The following is an 18,443-nucleotide window of genomic DNA, read 5'->3' as shown; positions in this document are numbered from 1 at the left end:
CAGCACAAAGAAAGGAATACACACAGTTGTTTCACAATATGTCTGATTTAAGATCAGTCCCGCTGCAGCCCTGGTTCTGCCTTTCATCAACTCACCTTGCTCATCTTGCTCTTGCTGTCAGCAGTGAGGAATGACATGTTATTGATCTCATTCATCACCACAAAGTTCTGCTCCTCTCGTTTGAAGTTCTACAAAAGAGAGAGAAACAGGGAAACATTAGAAAATATACAAGCTGAAGCAAATGGTTGCATTTCAAGGCCAAATGAATAACTTACATGAGATTTGGACCAGAAAATAAAGACCTCTCCAACCATTCGGAAGAGCTCTTCTGCATCTGCATCTGGGCATGTCAGCCATCTTGCCCTGAAGCAGAAAATTTACTTTAACCGACCCCTGAGTCACAACAAACTGATATAATGAACATTATATGAAAAGATAGGTGCATACAGTACAGGCCAAAAGTTTGGACACACCTTCTCATTCAATGCGTTTCCTTTATTTTCATGACTATTTACATTGTAGATTCATCAAAACTACTAATGAACACATGTGGAATTATGTACTTAACAAAAAAGTGTGAAATAACTGAAAACATGTCTTATATTCTAGTAAGCAAAGGGTGGTTACTTTGAGGAATCTAAAATACAAGACATGTTTTCAGTTATTTCACACTTTTTTGTTAACTACATAATTCCATATGTGTTCATTCATAGTTTTGATGCCTTCAGTGAGAATCTATAATGTAAATAGTCGTGAAAATAAAGAAAACGCATTGAATGAGAAGGTGTGTGTCCACACTTTTGGCCTGTACTGTATGTGTTTCAATTCTTTCAGCACCAGGCAGGATTCACAGCTCAAAATGTACATTACATTGGTGTTTGTTATTTTACCTGTTGTTGTCCACATAGCGAATAAGTAGAGGGTAGAGGGCATACAAGTCTCTGCAGAGGACAGCAAACTCATCACGTATAGTGCCGTCTTCTTCATCCCCCTCTGATTTCCCCTCCATCCGCAAATGGTCCTCTTCAGCCACCACCTTTGAAGTGCGTTTCTTCAGCTTCTCCATTGTTGGGATGAAATGAGACTTGAGCATTTCTGGTTTTGCCCTGCTGACAATGGGCTGTGAAAACACTAAGAGAGAAAACAAGGGGTGCCATCTCACTTGTAAAAAAAAAACTCACTCAGGTGTACCATGTGACACGTTATTAGATTTTTGACAGGTGCTCACCAGCCAACCTCTTCATCCAAGAAGCTTCATCGATACCCAAGTTGTTGACAACAATTTTCATGATGCTGCCTAGCAGCTGATTAAGGTGCTCTGATGTGACATCAGTGCAGACCCGGCCCTCCATTTCAGGGAAGTTCTCAGGTCCTCTCTCCCACCAGCGAGGCAGGTAGTTACACAGCATGGGCAGGGTGATTTCAATCACGTGAGGCATCTCAGTATAACGAGCACCTGACTCTGCCAAGTCCCCAATCTCCTTCAGGAGAATATCCAGCTCTGGAATGTCTGGGCATAATTCCTGGACCTCGTTGGGAAGTCCCAAGACTTTGGCATTGATGAGAGGAAGAGAAATAAATTGGAATTTGCCAGGCAGAAAACAAATGTGAGGAAGGGGTAATGCACTTACTGGCTCTCTCTCTGGGTGTCTTTGTGGTGTAGACAGAGAAAGCGTTGAATTCATTTAGATGGGGCTCTAAGTAGGCCACTGGCATAGCTGCTGCAAGGTGAGCCAAACACTCTCCAAGCGCTGGCCTCTGTCTGTAAATGTAAAAGTAAAGTACAAAGAAAGGCTCCCAAGTACAACTTTTAAATAACTGTACAGAAATTAATGTATGCAGATATGGTTACCTCTCAACGTGTGGATTCTTGACAGTCCCAAGGGAGTAGATGCTACACATGATGCGATAGCATGACATCTGTAGATCATCCACTGTATAAGAAACAGAAGCAGGTACAGCAGTGTCAAGATACACTGATAAGTGTACACAGTCCACAGTGGTGGACTGTAACTAAATAGAATTTTGAGGTAATTGCTTTTTATTTGAGTATTTCCCTTTTATGCATCTTTATATTTCTACTCTTACTTCTGCTTGGAGGAAAAATTGTACCCTTTACTGCAATGCGTTTGTATATAGAAAATTCTCCTACTTCTTGAGCTAAATAAACTATTTAAAAAAATGTGACTGTGAAAAAATACATGGTTCTTATGTGACAATGATTCGACAAAGTATATAAAGGAATTAAAATAAGCACAACCATAACATAACAACACATATAATAGTAAAATACTGACAGGAAACATTTTCCTGCACAATGGGTACTTTTACTTTGATACTTAAAGTACAATTTGCTGATAATACTTACATTTACTTGAAATAAGGACATTTACTCATAGTGGAGTTCTGTATTTTCACAGTTTAGTATTTGTATTTTCAATGATGTAAAGGATCTGAATACTTCTTCCACTGACAAACATAATGTAAATCATAAATAAAACGAATGTGAAAGCACTCACAGATGACATCATCTCCAAACTGGTGCTGAGCGATGTGATCAAACAGGGAAGTAAGCACCGGGAGCAGGGCGATGGTTGTGTAGTTAATGTTCTGGGACACGCCTTTCACTTGCTTTAAAGGAGAAAAGCAACACAAAACTGGACAAAGGCTATTTTTGGTCCAATGTTTAAAAGATCATTTGCAACAAAAGTCAGGGATAACAATACAAGCATCGGCATTTCAAATTCCGTGTACTTATATTACCTGATTGCCTTTGGATACTTTGCCCAGTTTGAGGTTCTCTACCATCTTCTCTATATCATCTGCAGCACTCTCAAAGAAAGACCGCAGCCCTGCTTTCACAATCTCAGGCCCCGACTTCATCACTGTCCTAAAGGAGCAAATATGAACAATTATGATAACTCAAAAAAAACAACAACTTGTTTATCTTCATGGCATTGTGTGAGAAATAAACAACTACTAAACCTTGCGTCCAATGACCGTGCCAGAATATGAAGACAGTTCACAATTGCTGGAGCGTCCGTTCCTGCACATACAAATGAAGTCTGGCTCTCATGAGGCTTTTTATACACTACTTTTAATTTCATTCAGATAACCATTTACTGTACACACATATAAAACAAGAGCAACGACACTCTCTCTCCCATGACTTATGGCAATAAGCATATGAGAAACAAAGAAAAAGAGTGAAAAGATTCAGAAAGACTGATGTTGAGAAATTGACACCTTACCAAAGAGAGAAACTCTGTGCCTCACCAGAGCGGACATTTTACAGAAGATACTACGATGAAAAGGAAAAGGAAAATGCAAGAAAAAGGAAAAGCAGAAAAAAAGGATGGGAAGTTCTGTTACAAAAAACACAACACAACATGTATGAGATATATATATATATTAATGTAAAAGAGAGAGCACCTTGCAATCATTTCCTTCTCCTTATTGGAAGAATGCCCACCACTACCCAGAACTTTTGCAGGTGTCGACAAGAAGTAGAGGCAGTGGTTTTTGAAGTATTGGTTGATTAGAGGCATCAAGATCTGAGGGAGAGAGAGAGTTTTTAAAGAGAGAGTTTTCACACTGAGGTCTTTAAAAAAACGACCACTCTAGCTTCACACATTAGTCACCTTGGCAAAGAATTTAATTTCCTGCTCATGAGGAGACTTTTCCACTCGTCCACTGCTTACCACAGCCTCTGTGAAACACATTGCAAATTATGATGGTATGAAATTTACGCTGGAAACGAACTATAATGCTGAGTTGCAACAAAACAATTGTCAGATGTTTCAGTATATGCTCTTCATCCTTGCCCAACAGTACCAAGATGAGCGATGAACTCCTGGGCAATTTCCATCCACTTCAACAGCTTCTGCAGGAAACCATAAGCAAATCTCTTCTCGATGGATGAGATGTCAGACTCCATATCTTTTAGGCCCCTAAAATGAAACGGAGTTCAGCACTTTGTACATGAATTTAATGAAAGATTTCCCCAAAGTTGATTGCTGGCTCTGGATCTATGATCATAAAGTGACACAAGGTATTACCTACAATTAAAAATGCTTTGTGTGTGGCTGTTTTCCTTTGTTGGTCTATCAGTAATTAAAGAGCTTTAGAAACAATGCATCCTGTCATTCTGTGTTGCATCACCTTATTTTGATTACTTTTAATATGATCAGTGCAGATGTAACCTGTTGTGCTCTAATCATGTTTATGTCATTCGAATAGCCAGGTGATCTGAGGATACTGTGTGCAAAGTGCTACAGAATTATCACATTAAACCAAGAACGTGGTAGTAGATCAAATAAAAATCAACTTTAGTACTATGAAACAAATACAACTCCCTGCAAAATGTTGTATATAAACTGTTCTTCTGTATTATCACCTTGTGACAGCATATCCATTAAGCTGCAGGAACTTGAGCAGCTCATAAGCCTTCTCTCGATCTCGTGCCTTTTCTTTTGCTGTCAGAGTATCGTAGGGCACCAGCAGAGGATGTGTCCCACCTCCTACACAAACAAGAGACAATCAAATCAATCAATCAAAACTCTTGAAGAGAATGGGGGAAAAAACGAAAAACGAATTTCTGGTATGTCTACGTAGGGCTGTAGTTCTGAAGTACAGTTTTTGAGGCCAGCTTTATTTAAGTCTTGCACTTTTCTTAATCTCGTGCATTGCTGGACTCTGAATTGTCGGTCTGTACAGAACGTTGCCTGATTGTCCATTTCTACCAACATTATGTGTTAGATTGCATAACTTAATCTTAATCTGAATCACTATATTAGCAGTAGAAAGACTCTATTACCTATTATAGTCTTAATCAGGATTTAATCTGCTTTGGACATGGTCTTGACTTGGTCTCAACATCCTTTGGACTTAGTCATGATAGTCCTGTATCTAGGTTCCCTCCTCCAAAAATAACATATCTTACCTTTGGACTGCAGCTCCAACTTTTTCTTCCTTCCCCAGGTGTTATGGTAATTTTCTGCCAGTTGCTCTGCCATAGACTGTGAACAGATATAAATTGTGAATATTGATCAGATGACAAATTTACAGCACAGAAGGTTCAAACATTTACCTGCAGGTCTCTTGACAGAGCCATGTGTGTGATATCAATGGGCTGTGGACTGTAGCCCTGGCTCGGGTCATAGGTTGCCTGGATGGGAAAGAGTTTTCGTTATATACTGTACGATAAATAGCACTGCCATGATAACATGATTGAGTATTAGTACATTCATACAACTACTTTATACCTGAGCAGTCTGTGATATTTTCCGTGATACTGCCTTCTTCTTTTCTGACTCTTCTTCCTCTCTAGCTTTATCGAGGTTCCACTCCCATGCAAGCATGGCTTTGATTGACTCCTTGATTGGCCAACGGTAGATCTCTTTGTCCTGCAAAAGGAAAAGTTAGTGTGATCATGCGCAGGGACAGATGACATAATATACAGGAAAATTGAAAACATGACAGTGAACCTACCTTCTCTGAGAAGGTTTTGTAGGGTCGGAGCATGGGATGAGTTTTTGCATTTTCATCCAGCACCTCACCGTATGACCAGTTATTCTGGATCTGAAACATACATTGACAAACATTATATGTTACAGCTTTCATGTATGCTTACACATATAATGACTTCCTTTTTAATTCAAGCACATCATGTAAAGCTGTTCTGACCAAACTAACCCAACGTGTTGCTTCTCCATTAGCTAGAATAGCATTTGACTACTGTGAGTGATTATGATGAGTGAAGAAAAAAGTTTTACCTTTTCAAATGCCCATTTATCATGTGTATATTCAGCATATTTGTTGATAAAGGGATCCAGTCTCTCAGGGATGATAGTGCTGTGGTTGGAGAGAGAAACAGCCCATTCACCTTTAAATATTCCACAGAGATATGTCTTGAAAGGCATAATGACAAAAAATTACTCACTTTGTGGTCTCAACTGGTTTAGGATCAAAGTTACCCTCTGCGTCTACTGATGCCTTTTTTTCTGTTTTGGAAGAGTAGCTGGCGTCTACATAGTCAGGAGGAATGGCTCCAGCAATGGCGCAGATGCATGGCATTGAGATTTTGAAAATCTCAGCATCGAATTTCTGTAATCACAATAATAAGATATTACAATATGCACTTACACATCTAAAATATTAGAAAAGAAAAATCTCAAATTGCAGGAGCTCTACCTTGTGTGCTAGTGATTCAAAGATCCCCCAAAACAGTTTGCGGGTCAGATGCAGCTCCTCCTCTGACGAGACTCCAAAGTTTGCCCAACCATTAGGGAGGCAGTAATATTTCCAACAACGTTCGTAGTGATTTGTCAAAAGCTGCAGGATGCAAAAATAAAAAATAGAAAAGAGATAGTAAAGTAAAATACACCAGGTTTTAATAACATTTTTTCTTTAAAATTTGATAGGTCCTAACATTCATTCTTAAGCTTGAACAAGATAAATTTGAAAGTTATTGGGAAAGTTGGACAAACTATCTAACAACTTAGATGCAAGATACTGGTTAAAGTGATAAACCCCCTCTTGAGTTCTTGACTCCACTCACCTGGTTCTGTTTTTTTTTTTTTTTTTTGTTTCTGTTTCAATAACTATACTAGTATTAGTCAGGGCTATACATGTATGTAGCAAACTATCTTTATTTAATTTACTAGTATTATCATTTGAGTTGATGTTGCTCTTGTCATCAATGTTATCACCCCATGATAAGGTTCTGTTTGCAGAAGAAAACATGGATGAAGGAAGGTTTACATGGGGCAGATAAACTCACTATTATTAAGGCTGTTATTATGATTTTCGAATTATCATTATTATCTTTATTTTATTTTTTTCTGATTTTCAAGTTGCCTATCAATTTAGGTATAAGTATGTCTTTGTAAGAGTATTGTGATAGAGTTTAAATGCTTTTGCAAGGATTTGATTTTGATTTTATTTATATTATGTTGTTTATTTTTTAAAACCATTTCTTTCTTTGTATGTTTTGATGAAAATACTTGACATGTTTACAAGATGTAGAGCAACATGTATGTGCTGTTTTGTTTTTCTTCAAATAAAAAGTTTAATAACAAAAAATTTGATAGGTCCTCATACCTTCAGTGGCATTTTGGCATACTCGTTGAGAATGGGCACATCAAACACCAGCCGTCTTAGCAGGTGCTGAAGCATCGATGGACGTAGATGTCTGAAAGAAAAATAAACAAAGATGCCTTCAGCTACAAACCTGGCTGTATTAGATTTTCTGAGAGGTTTGCCATGAGGCTAAACTCACTTGCACAAAGCCATGAGGCATTCTTCAATAATGTCTCTTTGTGCCTTTGTGAAGGCTCGTCCACGAGACAGCCGGTAGATTGTGTGCAACATTGAGTCAATCATTATAGCTCTGTGGTCACTGCCAGCAAAGAGTGGGGCACACTTGGTGATGAGTGGCAACACAGCAGAACACAGGTAGCGGTTTAGAGCAAGGGCCATCTCCGTGGTGCTGAAAGCAACCTGTTAGACAGAAATTCTAAAAGTTAATTAAGTCCAACAGTATTGTTATTGGTTATTATCCTGCTCTGCACTTCTCCTCAAGAACCATGTACGACTGTACGTTTGTGAAATGATTGAGACTCACCGTGTCCAGAGAGGCAGCAGCCCTCATGTCAGGCAGAAAGCCCACCTCCAGCACATGGAGCAGGAAGTCCTGGTTGTCAATACCATACACTCTGTCCAGGAACAGAACCATTGGCGCCTTGTGATCCGGCACAAAACTAGCTGACATCTTGGGCTCTATGATGCTGTTGTCTAAGCACGACATCAAGAAAACATTTTGGAAAAATAATTATAAATGTCTCATTGCAAATTGGGTGCTTTTAGGAAATCAACATTGATTAAATAGGTTTTCCCAAATGTTTACCTTTTCCGAATGAAGGAATCTGAACGGGAAGACTAATGACTCCGACCAGATCCTCAATAGGAACCAGAGACCTCAGGATGGCCCTGATTCTCAGTGCTTCACCCTTGCCAGCCTGGATCAACTGTAGAAACAAATGTTTTCAACTAGATACATGTTTTTTTTTCTCAACTTGTTTTAGAAGTATGGTAGCTACTAAACAGCTTACGTGCATCTCTGGAGCACAGCGTCCTAGCAAGTCAATAAGGGCAGAGTAAAAGGACATGATGGCATTTCCTAGGTGCACCTTGTTCTCCTCATGCTGCTCCTCTCCTCCAAACCTACCAGAGAAAAAATAGTGGCTTTAAATCTTTCTGCTACAGCAACACTGGAGGAGATAATGCACATGTTGGCACATCATTAAATGCAACCTGAAGTTTGGAAATAAAACTGAGATATGCATTACTTAAATGTATTTTCATCACAATAAATACAATAGTTGCATTATCTATTTTTGTTTTATGTTTTATGAAGCAGAAAGCAAAGAAAATATGCAAAGAGAGGAAGACAAATTATCCAAAAGGAACTTTGTACTAGCTGTTTGAGAGAAATTCCTGAAATCAAAATCTGGGCTAGCATGAATAGATCTGTCTCATTTCCCCCAGGAGATTATGAATAATGTCTGTGTTGTTTTAAAACTGAAATACAAGAAAAGATCTTTGTGAAAGACACTAGCCTGGAAGGGAGGCTGGAGCCTTTTCCTTTATGATAATATTGTATCTACAAAACAAAGAGACCTGTGTGTGAGAAGTCCAACTGGTGGGAAAGGATGAGGAAAGATAAGAAAGGACCCTGTTGTTGGCTACAGTTAAACGTGTGTTATACTCCAGTGTCCTTATGTAATAGTGCCTCCACATGGGTGAGATGGTAACGGCACATCATCCTGTTTTTTTAAATCATAACAGATCAGAGACTTTGGACTTTCGTGTTATGATTACTGACCAGAAGCATCCTAGCTGTCCAGGAGGAGCATAGTGAAAACATTATTTTGTCTGTATTCTCAATCAATCCACAGCCTTCGTTTTTACAGGTCTTACTCTGCTTGTCTGAAAATCTGAAGAAAAAGCTTTGTACTTAAGAAAGAGAGTTTTGTTCCTCTGTGTCTCACAGTTTGGTTACTACAACTCTATGTAGTGGAAGGCCTTCAAACCAAGGCAAAGAGCTCTTACATTGGAAAGCGTCTGTCTTTCTTAACACTAGGGCCGTCCCGTGCAGGATCCTCTGATATTTTGATGGCCTCCTCAATTGCAGCCAGCAGACCATTACCACCCTCTCCTCTCAGGGCGGGACCAAAGCACTCAGGCCGCCGAATGAGGAGACGTACCACCACATTGGCATTCTCTTCAACGCTCTCTCCTACAGAAGGGGAATAAAAACATATTAACTGTTAATATGTTAATATTATCCTGTATACTGTCCTGTATTTACTTTCCTTGTTTTTATGATCTTTTCTTACATTTTTTTATGTTAAGCACTTTGTGCTGCATTGTATGCATGATTTGTGCTTTATAAATATAGAGTAAACAAAAACAATATGGGCATTAGAGTTAAATACTGTAGCTTATAGCATATTATGTAGCAAATCAAACATCTGACCATTGACGAATACAGCAAAACGTAGAAAGTCAAGGTATTTCTCTCCACCACAGGGATTCCAGCCAATGTCAGGATAGCCTTTAGCCAGTAGCATTGGACAACTCTGAAGTCCACACCCGGCTAAATATTTCACCACCTGGAGAGATAACAGTGTATTCAAGTGACGAAGACTTAATCACAATGCTAGTTTTGCACATATTGATTGCGTTTTACCATTTCTAGGTCCTGCTCTTGGAGGGCCAATGCCAGCTCGTTGTTGTCGATACAAGAGGCTGCAGCCACGTCCAATGGGGTTGAGCCACGCATTCCTAAAGAACAGCACATGATGTCCAACTTAATCACAGTTCACACATCATAAATAAATCATCGAGAATAACGTTGGAACGTGACAAAGATAATCACCAAGGCCGATGCCGCTGTTCTGGAGAAGATAGCTGAGGTGGTCAAACATAGAGCGCTGATTCTGACGACTGATGCGACAGAAATAGCAGAGAAAACGGCAGCAGTTTGTCACCACCCTAGGGAATCTGATCTCCTATGGGAAGGAAGCATTTTACAGAGGTAAAGTTAAGTAACATTATCTTCATCTTTTTGTCGACTTCTGTATGTGACATTGTGGTAATATAAAGTAAATCAATCTGTATATTTAGCATACTTGCAATGCAATTGAGTGGAATTAAAAAAAAACAACATACCTTTGAGTCCCCACCACCAAGTACATTAACCATGACCTCCATGACAGTTTCATGCATGCCCAGAGCTCGCATCAAGTTGGGGTGCTGATAGAAGACTTTGTTACTCATGATGTTCCTAAGGAAGACAAACATTTATTTGACACACTGTGTCTGTCATATATAATTATCCAAAAACTCACTTCATTGCAAGGCATTCTGAATAAATGTAATTTTTATATTAACCCGATGCTTTGAATCATAAGCCTCTCCTCCTCTGGACCCATTTGAACAATAAGCAGCGAGCGGATCTGACCCAAGCACTCCAGCAGGTCCATGGTGTCGTGAATTGACACTGCATTGATGGTGTAGGCCTTGGGGAGGGCCCGCATGAGCTCACCCAGCCCATCATACTGTCTGTGAAGGAGGCTGAACATCATTCGCACAAGCTCAGGGTTCTGGATAAAAGACTCCTGGGCCCAATGGATCATAGTATGGGAAATAAGCTCCTGCAATGTGCCTGGGAAACAGAGAACAAAGAGTTAGGCAATAATAAAAAGACACTATGTACTGTATTAAAGTGACTGTAGAAGAGATCAAAAAATCAGTCAGCTACACTAAAATTACTGGAAAAACAGTTTATCATATTATTTTCATTGATCACTTGACAAAAGGAAGTATTTCCACTTGCAGTTGTATGCAACATGTAAAAGATGAGAGGCTCACTTGGTTTTTTATCTTCTTGTGGCTCAGGCTCCACCTCCACTTTCTTCTCACGGATTTTTTTCACCTTTTCCAACAAACGGACCAGTCGTCCGCGGAGAGAATTGTCCACTTCTTCCTCTTGTTCTTCCTCTTCAATATGAACACCTAAGAGAAAAGTTTTAAATTATATAGAGTGACTTGTATTTAAATCTGACGTCTAGTATTTATTCAAAAACGTTGTCGGTTGACTTAATACTATAGATGAAGACTGACCACAGTGAGCCAGTAGAGCGTTGTGAAACATCAGCAGAGCATCGCGGACCTCATCAGGAACAGGGCACTCTTCATCTTCAGCACAGTTCTTGAAGTTCATGAGCATGTTGACCTACACAACAGCAAAAAAGGGTACAAGGGAAGTATGTCAGTGCCAGCTGCACTGAAAAGTTCTCAATTTGATATTATGTCATCTATATTTGCCCAGTTTTCTTTGAAAATATAATAAGATACAACAATGAATGAAAAAAGTAGTGCAGAAATTATTTTCTTGTGTATATTTGTGTGTGTTTACCTGCTCCTGAGGTGGGGATCGAAATTCACGGGTCTTGCGGGCAGTCTCGGCAGCACTCATGGTGAAGGCCAGCATGAGCTCATTGTAGCGCTGCCTCTGGTTGGACTGTATCTGGCTGACAAACTGGTCTGAGAAGGCAGTGATGGCCTCCACTCTGTGACGTAGCTCACAGTCACAGAAGTATTGTAGTAAAACACACATCTGACGGACAAAAGTACAAAAAGTACAGTGAATCACTAATAGTTACACAATAACTGGAAGAAAGTGTCTGTAGACCTGTCGTACCTGCAATTTGACAGACTCTGGTAGCTTCATCTGGAAAAGTCCTTGCTCTAGTTGTTCTTCTTTATTCTCCTCTTTAATCTCTTTCTCGGTTTCCTCAGCTCCTTTCTCGCCATTTACTTGCTCCGTCTCACCTGCTGGTTCTACCTGTGGCATGATGGGTTCGGTCTCTAATTCTTCCTCTTCCTCCATTTCTTCCTCCTCCTCTTCACCCAAACCATCATCCTCATATTCCTCTTCTTCTTCCTCCATGTATTCCTGCTCCTCTTCCTTCACTGCCTCCACTTTAGGGGGTGCTTTTTGTTCCTTCTCTTCCTTCAAATTGGCGTTCTCCTCAGCAGGCTCCTCTGGTTTCTTGCCACTGAAGACTGTGGGCTCAAGCATCTTCAGGATGTGTGTGACGTCTTCATCATCAAACACACCCATGATGAGGAGGGTACTGATGAGCTTCAGGATTGGAACAAAATGGAACTCAACACTTCCTCCCACAGGATCTCTCATGGCTTGACCTCCATCTTGCACAGCTTCCGTCAGCATGTTCAGGGCCTTGGTCTTTAGCACCTGCAAATTCACAAAAAAATATGATTATAACTAGGGGTGTGCATGGGCACTGCCCTCACATTTCGATTCGATTACGATTCACCAGGTAACGATTCGATTCAATTCGATTCTACGATGCATTGCGATGCATCACGATTATACTGCACACAACAAGGGACATTTTTCGTCAGTCAAGCAGTCAGATAGGCCTAATAACAATAGATTTTATTGGCTATATTTTGAAAAGATGGCAAAATGAATCTTCTGCCTGAGTTCATCTAAGAGTAAGGAAAGAGAAATGCCTCCTCCTGCCATAAAAAAGGAACTTTAAAAAGTTTTAAAAAGGAAATTTACATTAGCTAAATGTCGAACCCTTGTTCCTGAGGTAGGGAAGATGTTAGCGATATCCCACCTAGCTAGCTATCGCTAGTTTTCATGACGCAAAAATGTAACGTTAACGAGTCGACTTTAAATAGGCAAATGCAATGTTAATTAAATATCAATAGTACTTTCTATAAAAACGTAAATGTTAAGTTCTGTCAAATACTACCACATACTTCAGTCACAACATATCAAAACAGCTTGTCCCGCTAGCTAACCTGTGCTGCGCATCAACACATGGCTCATTAGAATATTCAAATGAGCCATGTGTTGATGTGCACAAGTCTCGAAGGATGGGGAGTGGGTCGGGTTAGCGTTGTGTTTACTGGAACTTTGACAGGGGCGCAAAGGCCACCTTGGCCGTAAATTGAACATTTTTTCACAGGGAATCAAGGCCAGAGTGTGAAATTCCCACCCTGTCCCCCACAACTTTCCACTGGAGGACAGGAAATAAACATAATCGATTATGGCACTTTGCCGCATCAATGCTGAATCGTGCATGCCCCGCATTGCGATGCATCGCCGAATCGATTATTGTTGACACCACTAATTATAACTGACTCAAGAGTTAACTAAAACATCAAAATCTGTTCAACCTCACCTGTAAGGGGATGACTGGACTCAGTGTGTAGATGTCTGGATCTGTTCCAACAAACCCAATAGAGGAGAAATGGAGCTTTGGACGCAGACATGTAGTGAGGCCAACACCAGGCAAAGCATGAGATTTGTCAGAATACAGAATGATACTGCGTGTTTCATCTGTCATTGGAACTATGAATTCCTTGTTAGTTCCCAGCCGGTTCCTTTTGGCAGACTCCAGGTGCATGCTGATGAGCAGGTCGTAGAAGCCGCTCCTCATTGGTCCAGGTAGGTAGGTGTTCTCTATGGCGTAGAAGAGCTGGGACTCGTCCACATGACTGCACAGAGCGTGAGCCACGCGGTTGTTTCCCAATGCACACACTAAGCCATACAGCTTCAGAGTGTGATAGTGGAACTTCAGCAAGTCCATACGTTCAGACAGCTCCAGGATGTCAATACACCTAGAGGGTAAAAATGGATTCATTTGACTGAGCAAAACATTATTGTAACTGCTAACAATGCACCGGATATATGCAAAGTGATGCAGCTCGGACCTGTTCTCCTCTGGTATGTGGAGGGCCATCATGGTGAGTGGTTCCTGACACTGCACCACCCAGCCCAGTCGCTCATTAACACGTCCTGTCTCTGGAGCCAGGAAGTGGTTGGGCATGCGGCTCCAGATTACTGGGGTTAACATCTGAACATCCAGTCTCGGAGGGCACTGAGGGACTGGGTTCTTGCGTTCACTTCGGAACATGGCGGCTGAGATGGGCATGATGTTCTATCAAGGCAATAAGATAACAAGGTCATTTGTAATTGTCGTTTTGACTGAGGCAGACTGAGTGGAGTGATTCTGTGTGACTGACCTTGAGTTTGCCTAGTTCGAACTGAATCATATTCTGACTGGAAGGAAGGACAAAGACAGCTGGGAACAGTTTTGTGTTGGGCTCCACCTGCAAAAAGGGAACATAACATGGTTGCAAAAAAAAGACAAGACTTGATAAGACAGTGTTTCTCAACCTGGGGGTCGCAAGATTGTTTCTGGGGGTCGCCAGATGGGTTTGGGGAATTAAAAAAAAAGAAAACATTAAAAATAAATGTACTTAATTTAGACTGGAGAATTGTTTTTATACATTACTGTGGAAATTTGGTATATTTCATGTCAAAAAGGTTGAGAATCACTGCTATAGGAACTGTATGAGTACCAGAGTGAAGCTTATCTGACCTGGTAAAACGTGTTGATCTCTTTGCCATTAGCAGTGAACGTCATGAGTCCTGTGTCCAAATCAATAAGACAGCCAATCACAAAATCCTCTTGACTGACACGGGTCTGCTGGGAGCTGCTGAACTCCCCTCCACAAACCATGTAGCAGTTACTGCGTTTTATACTGAAGAAGACAGAAAAAAACAAGCAAACAACATGCATTTGTGTTCTCTTTTTAAATAAAAAAGACACACTTTTTTGCTGTTTGTTGCTTAACATACCTGTCGTGAATGTTTCCTTTATCGTCACCTACAGTGACTGTTACATTTCTCACTTTGCTGAGGTCAAAATGTGGGTCATACTGGTGATAGTCAGGTGTGATCCAGCCCACCCACACACCACTGGGCTCCTGCCCAGCAAACACTCGCACAGAATAATAATACTGGAAAAAGAAAAAGGAGGGTGGAACGACAATTTCAGGCAAATGTTAAGAGTTATTACAGTTCTGAAAAACAAGTTCAATATGAGAAATACTATAATATAATAAATATATGAGGATTAAAGACAATATTGTTTATGTAGTGAGTAAATTATTGTCTGTGCATATAACAGTATAAAAACAATCAAGCAAAGTGTGCCTAAGTTTTAAATGGGTATGAATATCATCAGCTATATCCATACTGTAGTGGTGTTGAGAATGATGTCGACGTCATCCCTGTCATCTGGCACCACATCTTCCATCAAACGGGGCATGGTGGGAACAACAGGTGGTGGAGTTATTAATGCAGCCTTCTTCGCCTTGAAAAGGAATCTGTAAACAACAGCAGCAGTTACTCATATGAATATATAAACATGGTATTCCAGCCTTCTACCCCATACACTCTTCAAAGCCAGAAATAATATGCTACCAAAAAACATACAGGCAATGTTTTCTGAACGGGAGGGAGGGTATAAGCTAAGGGGACAGCTAAACTTCAAGGCCCACCGCACACGCACAACCAAAAAGAGCTTTTGTATCAGCATGTACGGAGTTAAATTGTGGAATAAGTTAAGTGTGGAAGTACAGAAAAGCCAAAACATAAGACAGTTTAAAAACAAATATAAAGACATCATCTTCACAAAGTACAGAAATTTAGAAAAGCCTCTGTAACATGGACATATGTAGACTGTAGTTTTGTAATACTCATGGTAATTGTATTTATGTTCATAATATTTATATTTATATAGTAATTTACAATATACATGTATAGGTATTTACAATGTAATACAAATTGTTTATAGTGTATATATATATATAATTGTTTATAATATTTGTATATGACTATATTGATTATTCATATATATATATATATGTATATAGATATAGAGACCTGTTAAGGGGTAGGACTCGATAAGTTTTTTTACTTCTTCCTACTCCCTTTCGAGCTTGCAGAAAGTGTCTGTCTTCTCAATTTTTTTTTGCTTTTTTGTTTTGTTTTTTATTTATTCATCTATTAATATTTAAACTTGTTTTTTTTGTTGTTGTTTTTTTACTTGCTTGCATGTTCGAAATAAAGACAATCAATCAATCAATCAATCAATCAATCAATCAATCAATCAATCAATCAATCAATCACTCTACATGAAGCTATACGAACCCTTTCTTCTTGCTTTTCTCAGTTGAAGCATCCTTCTCGTTCTCTCCATTTTTGATGGCAGGGATCTCTTTTGGCACAGAGGGTTCTTTCTTCTCCTCTTCCTGCTCTTTGCGAGTAGCTGACTTCTTGAGTATTTCAAAGTCAGAGTCTGGGTCCACCTCTACCACCTCATCCTCAGGGATGGTCAGGGCACGGGTAAGAAGGGTGGTGCCTGCTGGGACTTTGAAGGTCTCATGAAACTCAACTGGCATGCTAAGTCTGAGGAACAGCAGATCTGTGTTGGCGTTCTGAGACCCATATGTCTTGTGGGTCACTTTGAGACAAGGGGCACTTTCCACTGTCCCATCAACACGGGACACCTACAGCATAAATGAAAGCAGGCCAGCTTGTGATCTACAAGTGATTGATTGATTTATATTTTAATCCAAAATCTGCAATAAGGAATGCACAGTACCTCCATGTGAGGATGATCAGTTGGTACGTTGATGTACTGAGGAAGGCTCTTGCTGAACCACATAGTTATGTCTCTTTTCATGTTGATAGCAAAAGGTTCAAATCCCTCCTGCAGGCCACAGATGGTAAAATAACGAAGACTGCTTACGTTCTGACCCAAGTTGATCCTACCGATCTGGGACAGACCCAGACTGCACACAGGTATAAAGCCTAGGGAAGTTGATACATACATGATTATCAAAAACACACACCCACTAGTGCTAATATCCAATCAGTCACGCTGAGAACTTGATTTGATGTGAGTCGTTACTTACCCTCTCCTATCTCGATATCCTTGAAGGCCATCTCCGAGCCCGAGTCGCTGATCAACATTTCTCCGTTGAGTGTAAACATGATGTTCATCTCTGTGAGGTCAATCATACAACCCACCACATCACCAGATTGCCACTGACGACCAAATGGCTCAGTTCCCACATGCCAACGTTGGGCCTGGAAAAGAAAGTGGCTAATTTTAGAGTTTATTATAACAAAGGTTTTGGAATCCTTATCGAGCATGTAAACCAGTTTTTGCTCCTACCTTGAAGCCATTGAAGACATATGCCATCTCATCTGCACCAAGTTCAGTGTCTGCACGAACACTGGGTCTGGCCCAGCCCACTCTCATCTCCCCGACTGTCACAGCCTCAAACTCAAAGTACCACTTCCCCTGTGTGACCCCATAAGACTTCTCTGCTCTGAACACTCTGATCTTATCACCTGCTGCTGGTCCATGCCCACCTACATTAACACAAACACAGTAATGAACACTTGATAGAAAAGCTTGTAGCTGGGATAAATTGCCTGCATCTTAAATTACGAATCTTTTTGGACTACATTAAACACAACCTGAACATTTTTGCATAAATCTGCACTCTGCACATTTCTCCACTTAAATTTGCACTAAGTTGTATATAGTATATTATTACTATTATTATTATTGTATATTTGTATATTGTTAATATGTCTTTTTCTTAGATTGTTTATTTTTTATCTTTATCTTAATTGTGTGAAACTTTGCGGCTGTAACAAAGAAATTTCCCTACTGTGGGATTAATAAAGTCAAATCTGAATCTGAATCTGAATCTAAAAAAAAATGAAAACACTTCTGCCAGCCTGCTTGTAGATACCAGTACAAACTTACTGCTCTCCTGGTCAGGTGGTTCTATGTTGTAACCATATCCAATGAGAGTGCGAACAGCTGCACAAACGGTGTCTCTGTTGGTCTTTTTAGTCTTTTCATCCAGTAGGTTGTAAGGAACCAGGCGGGGATTGCGTTTGTTCATTATATCCTTTACAAGAAAATAATATAAAACATGAAAATGTAATAAAATAAACTTAGAAAAGAGAACCTTCATGCAGAATGGGCTCATCATCTCCAAGACATACTTATTATTATTGTAATCATAATCATAAAATGAATGGGCTGTACCTGCACAATACTGTACGTCCAGCCCTGGCGGACCCGGTCTCTTGCCCACACATTGTGTCCGTTTTCTGCCAATCTCTCCACTAAGGTGTTCTGATTAGGTGTGAGCTTGACATGGTTGAGGTCCAAAGGGGCTGGTTTATATCCGCTACTCTGCATGTAACTAACAAATAATGCTTTGTGATCAGACAGGGTCTTAGAGAGCCTTTACAGGGTTATTACAGTATACATGATAAAAGAGAAGCAATTTCACAAAAAGCCACGAAATAAATGAATGCCGTGCAGCTCACGTTTTGGGGAGCTTGGTCTTTTTCAGATTCTCCTCGGCTTTCTCATCTCCCATTCCTACGTGGCAGCCTAGTGCCAGAAGAGTCCTGTGAAATGAATCACATAAGGTGTGAGAAACTTGAAGAGATGGAA

The 18,443-nt window shown here is 40.1% G+C and overlaps 1 protein-coding gene across 1 annotated transcript in view; it reads right to left on the bottom strand.

The window, feature by feature from the left end:
• The window catches only part of LOC131986242 (ryanodine receptor 1-like), a 65,007-nt gene that overhangs the window by 34,963 nt on the left and 11,601 nt on the right, over positions 1 to 18,443 (bottom strand). The window contains exons 24-72 of the mRNA XM_059351095.1: positions 18,314 to 18,397; positions 18,027 to 18,186; positions 17,739 to 17,886; positions 17,136 to 17,335; positions 16,873 to 17,047; positions 16,560 to 16,768; positions 16,106 to 16,464; positions 15,150 to 15,279; positions 14,750 to 14,910; positions 14,490 to 14,652; positions 14,131 to 14,217; positions 13,819 to 14,045; positions 13,287 to 13,725; positions 11,768 to 12,325; positions 11,483 to 11,683; positions 11,188 to 11,299; positions 10,936 to 11,079; positions 10,456 to 10,729; positions 10,234 to 10,348; positions 9,941 to 10,073; positions 9,752 to 9,846; positions 9,539 to 9,674; positions 9,112 to 9,298; positions 8,112 to 8,223; positions 7,907 to 8,027; positions 7,625 to 7,794; positions 7,280 to 7,500; positions 7,102 to 7,192; positions 6,193 to 6,333; positions 5,942 to 6,105; positions 5,775 to 5,853; positions 5,491 to 5,580; positions 5,265 to 5,405; positions 5,090 to 5,167; positions 4,943 to 5,018; positions 4,397 to 4,520; positions 3,835 to 3,950; positions 3,642 to 3,709; positions 3,433 to 3,554; positions 3,252 to 3,301; positions 2,986 to 3,046; positions 2,764 to 2,890; positions 2,520 to 2,631; positions 1,853 to 1,934; positions 1,632 to 1,762; positions 1,229 to 1,549; positions 891 to 1,131; positions 276 to 363; positions 96 to 188 (exon numbers count right to left, since the gene is read on the bottom strand). Coding sequence (XP_059207078.1) covers positions 96 to 188; positions 276 to 363; positions 891 to 1,131; positions 1,229 to 1,549; positions 1,632 to 1,762; positions 1,853 to 1,934; positions 2,520 to 2,631; positions 2,764 to 2,890; positions 2,986 to 3,046; positions 3,252 to 3,301; positions 3,433 to 3,554; positions 3,642 to 3,709; positions 3,835 to 3,950; positions 4,397 to 4,520; positions 4,943 to 5,018; positions 5,090 to 5,167; positions 5,265 to 5,405; positions 5,491 to 5,580; positions 5,775 to 5,853; positions 5,942 to 6,105; positions 6,193 to 6,333; positions 7,102 to 7,192; positions 7,280 to 7,500; positions 7,625 to 7,794; positions 7,907 to 8,027; positions 8,112 to 8,223; positions 9,112 to 9,298; positions 9,539 to 9,674; positions 9,752 to 9,846; positions 9,941 to 10,073; positions 10,234 to 10,348; positions 10,456 to 10,729; positions 10,936 to 11,079; positions 11,188 to 11,299; positions 11,483 to 11,683; positions 11,768 to 12,325; positions 13,287 to 13,725; positions 13,819 to 14,045; positions 14,131 to 14,217; positions 14,490 to 14,652; positions 14,750 to 14,910; positions 15,150 to 15,279; positions 16,106 to 16,464; positions 16,560 to 16,768; positions 16,873 to 17,047; positions 17,136 to 17,335; positions 17,739 to 17,886; positions 18,027 to 18,186; positions 18,314 to 18,397 — 7,717 coding nt within the window. The remainder of the gene's footprint in view (positions 1 to 95; positions 189 to 275; positions 364 to 890; positions 1,132 to 1,228; positions 1,550 to 1,631; positions 1,763 to 1,852; positions 1,935 to 2,519; positions 2,632 to 2,763; positions 2,891 to 2,985; positions 3,047 to 3,251; positions 3,302 to 3,432; positions 3,555 to 3,641; positions 3,710 to 3,834; positions 3,951 to 4,396; positions 4,521 to 4,942; positions 5,019 to 5,089; positions 5,168 to 5,264; positions 5,406 to 5,490; positions 5,581 to 5,774; positions 5,854 to 5,941; positions 6,106 to 6,192; positions 6,334 to 7,101; positions 7,193 to 7,279; positions 7,501 to 7,624; positions 7,795 to 7,906; positions 8,028 to 8,111; positions 8,224 to 9,111; positions 9,299 to 9,538; positions 9,675 to 9,751; positions 9,847 to 9,940; positions 10,074 to 10,233; positions 10,349 to 10,455; positions 10,730 to 10,935; positions 11,080 to 11,187; positions 11,300 to 11,482; positions 11,684 to 11,767; positions 12,326 to 13,286; positions 13,726 to 13,818; positions 14,046 to 14,130; positions 14,218 to 14,489; positions 14,653 to 14,749; positions 14,911 to 15,149; positions 15,280 to 16,105; positions 16,465 to 16,559; positions 16,769 to 16,872; positions 17,048 to 17,135; positions 17,336 to 17,738; positions 17,887 to 18,026; positions 18,187 to 18,313; positions 18,398 to 18,443) is intronic.

This window comes from Centropristis striata, chromosome 15, assembly GCF_030273125.1.
Source record: "Centropristis striata isolate RG_2023a ecotype Rhode Island chromosome 15, C.striata_1.0, whole genome shotgun sequence".
NCBI classification, from domain to species: Eukaryota; Metazoa; Chordata; class Actinopteri; order Perciformes; family Serranidae; genus Centropristis; species Centropristis striata.
Note: the sequence above shows the minus strand (reverse complement) of the source record. Positions and strands in the feature narration are given on the sequence as shown.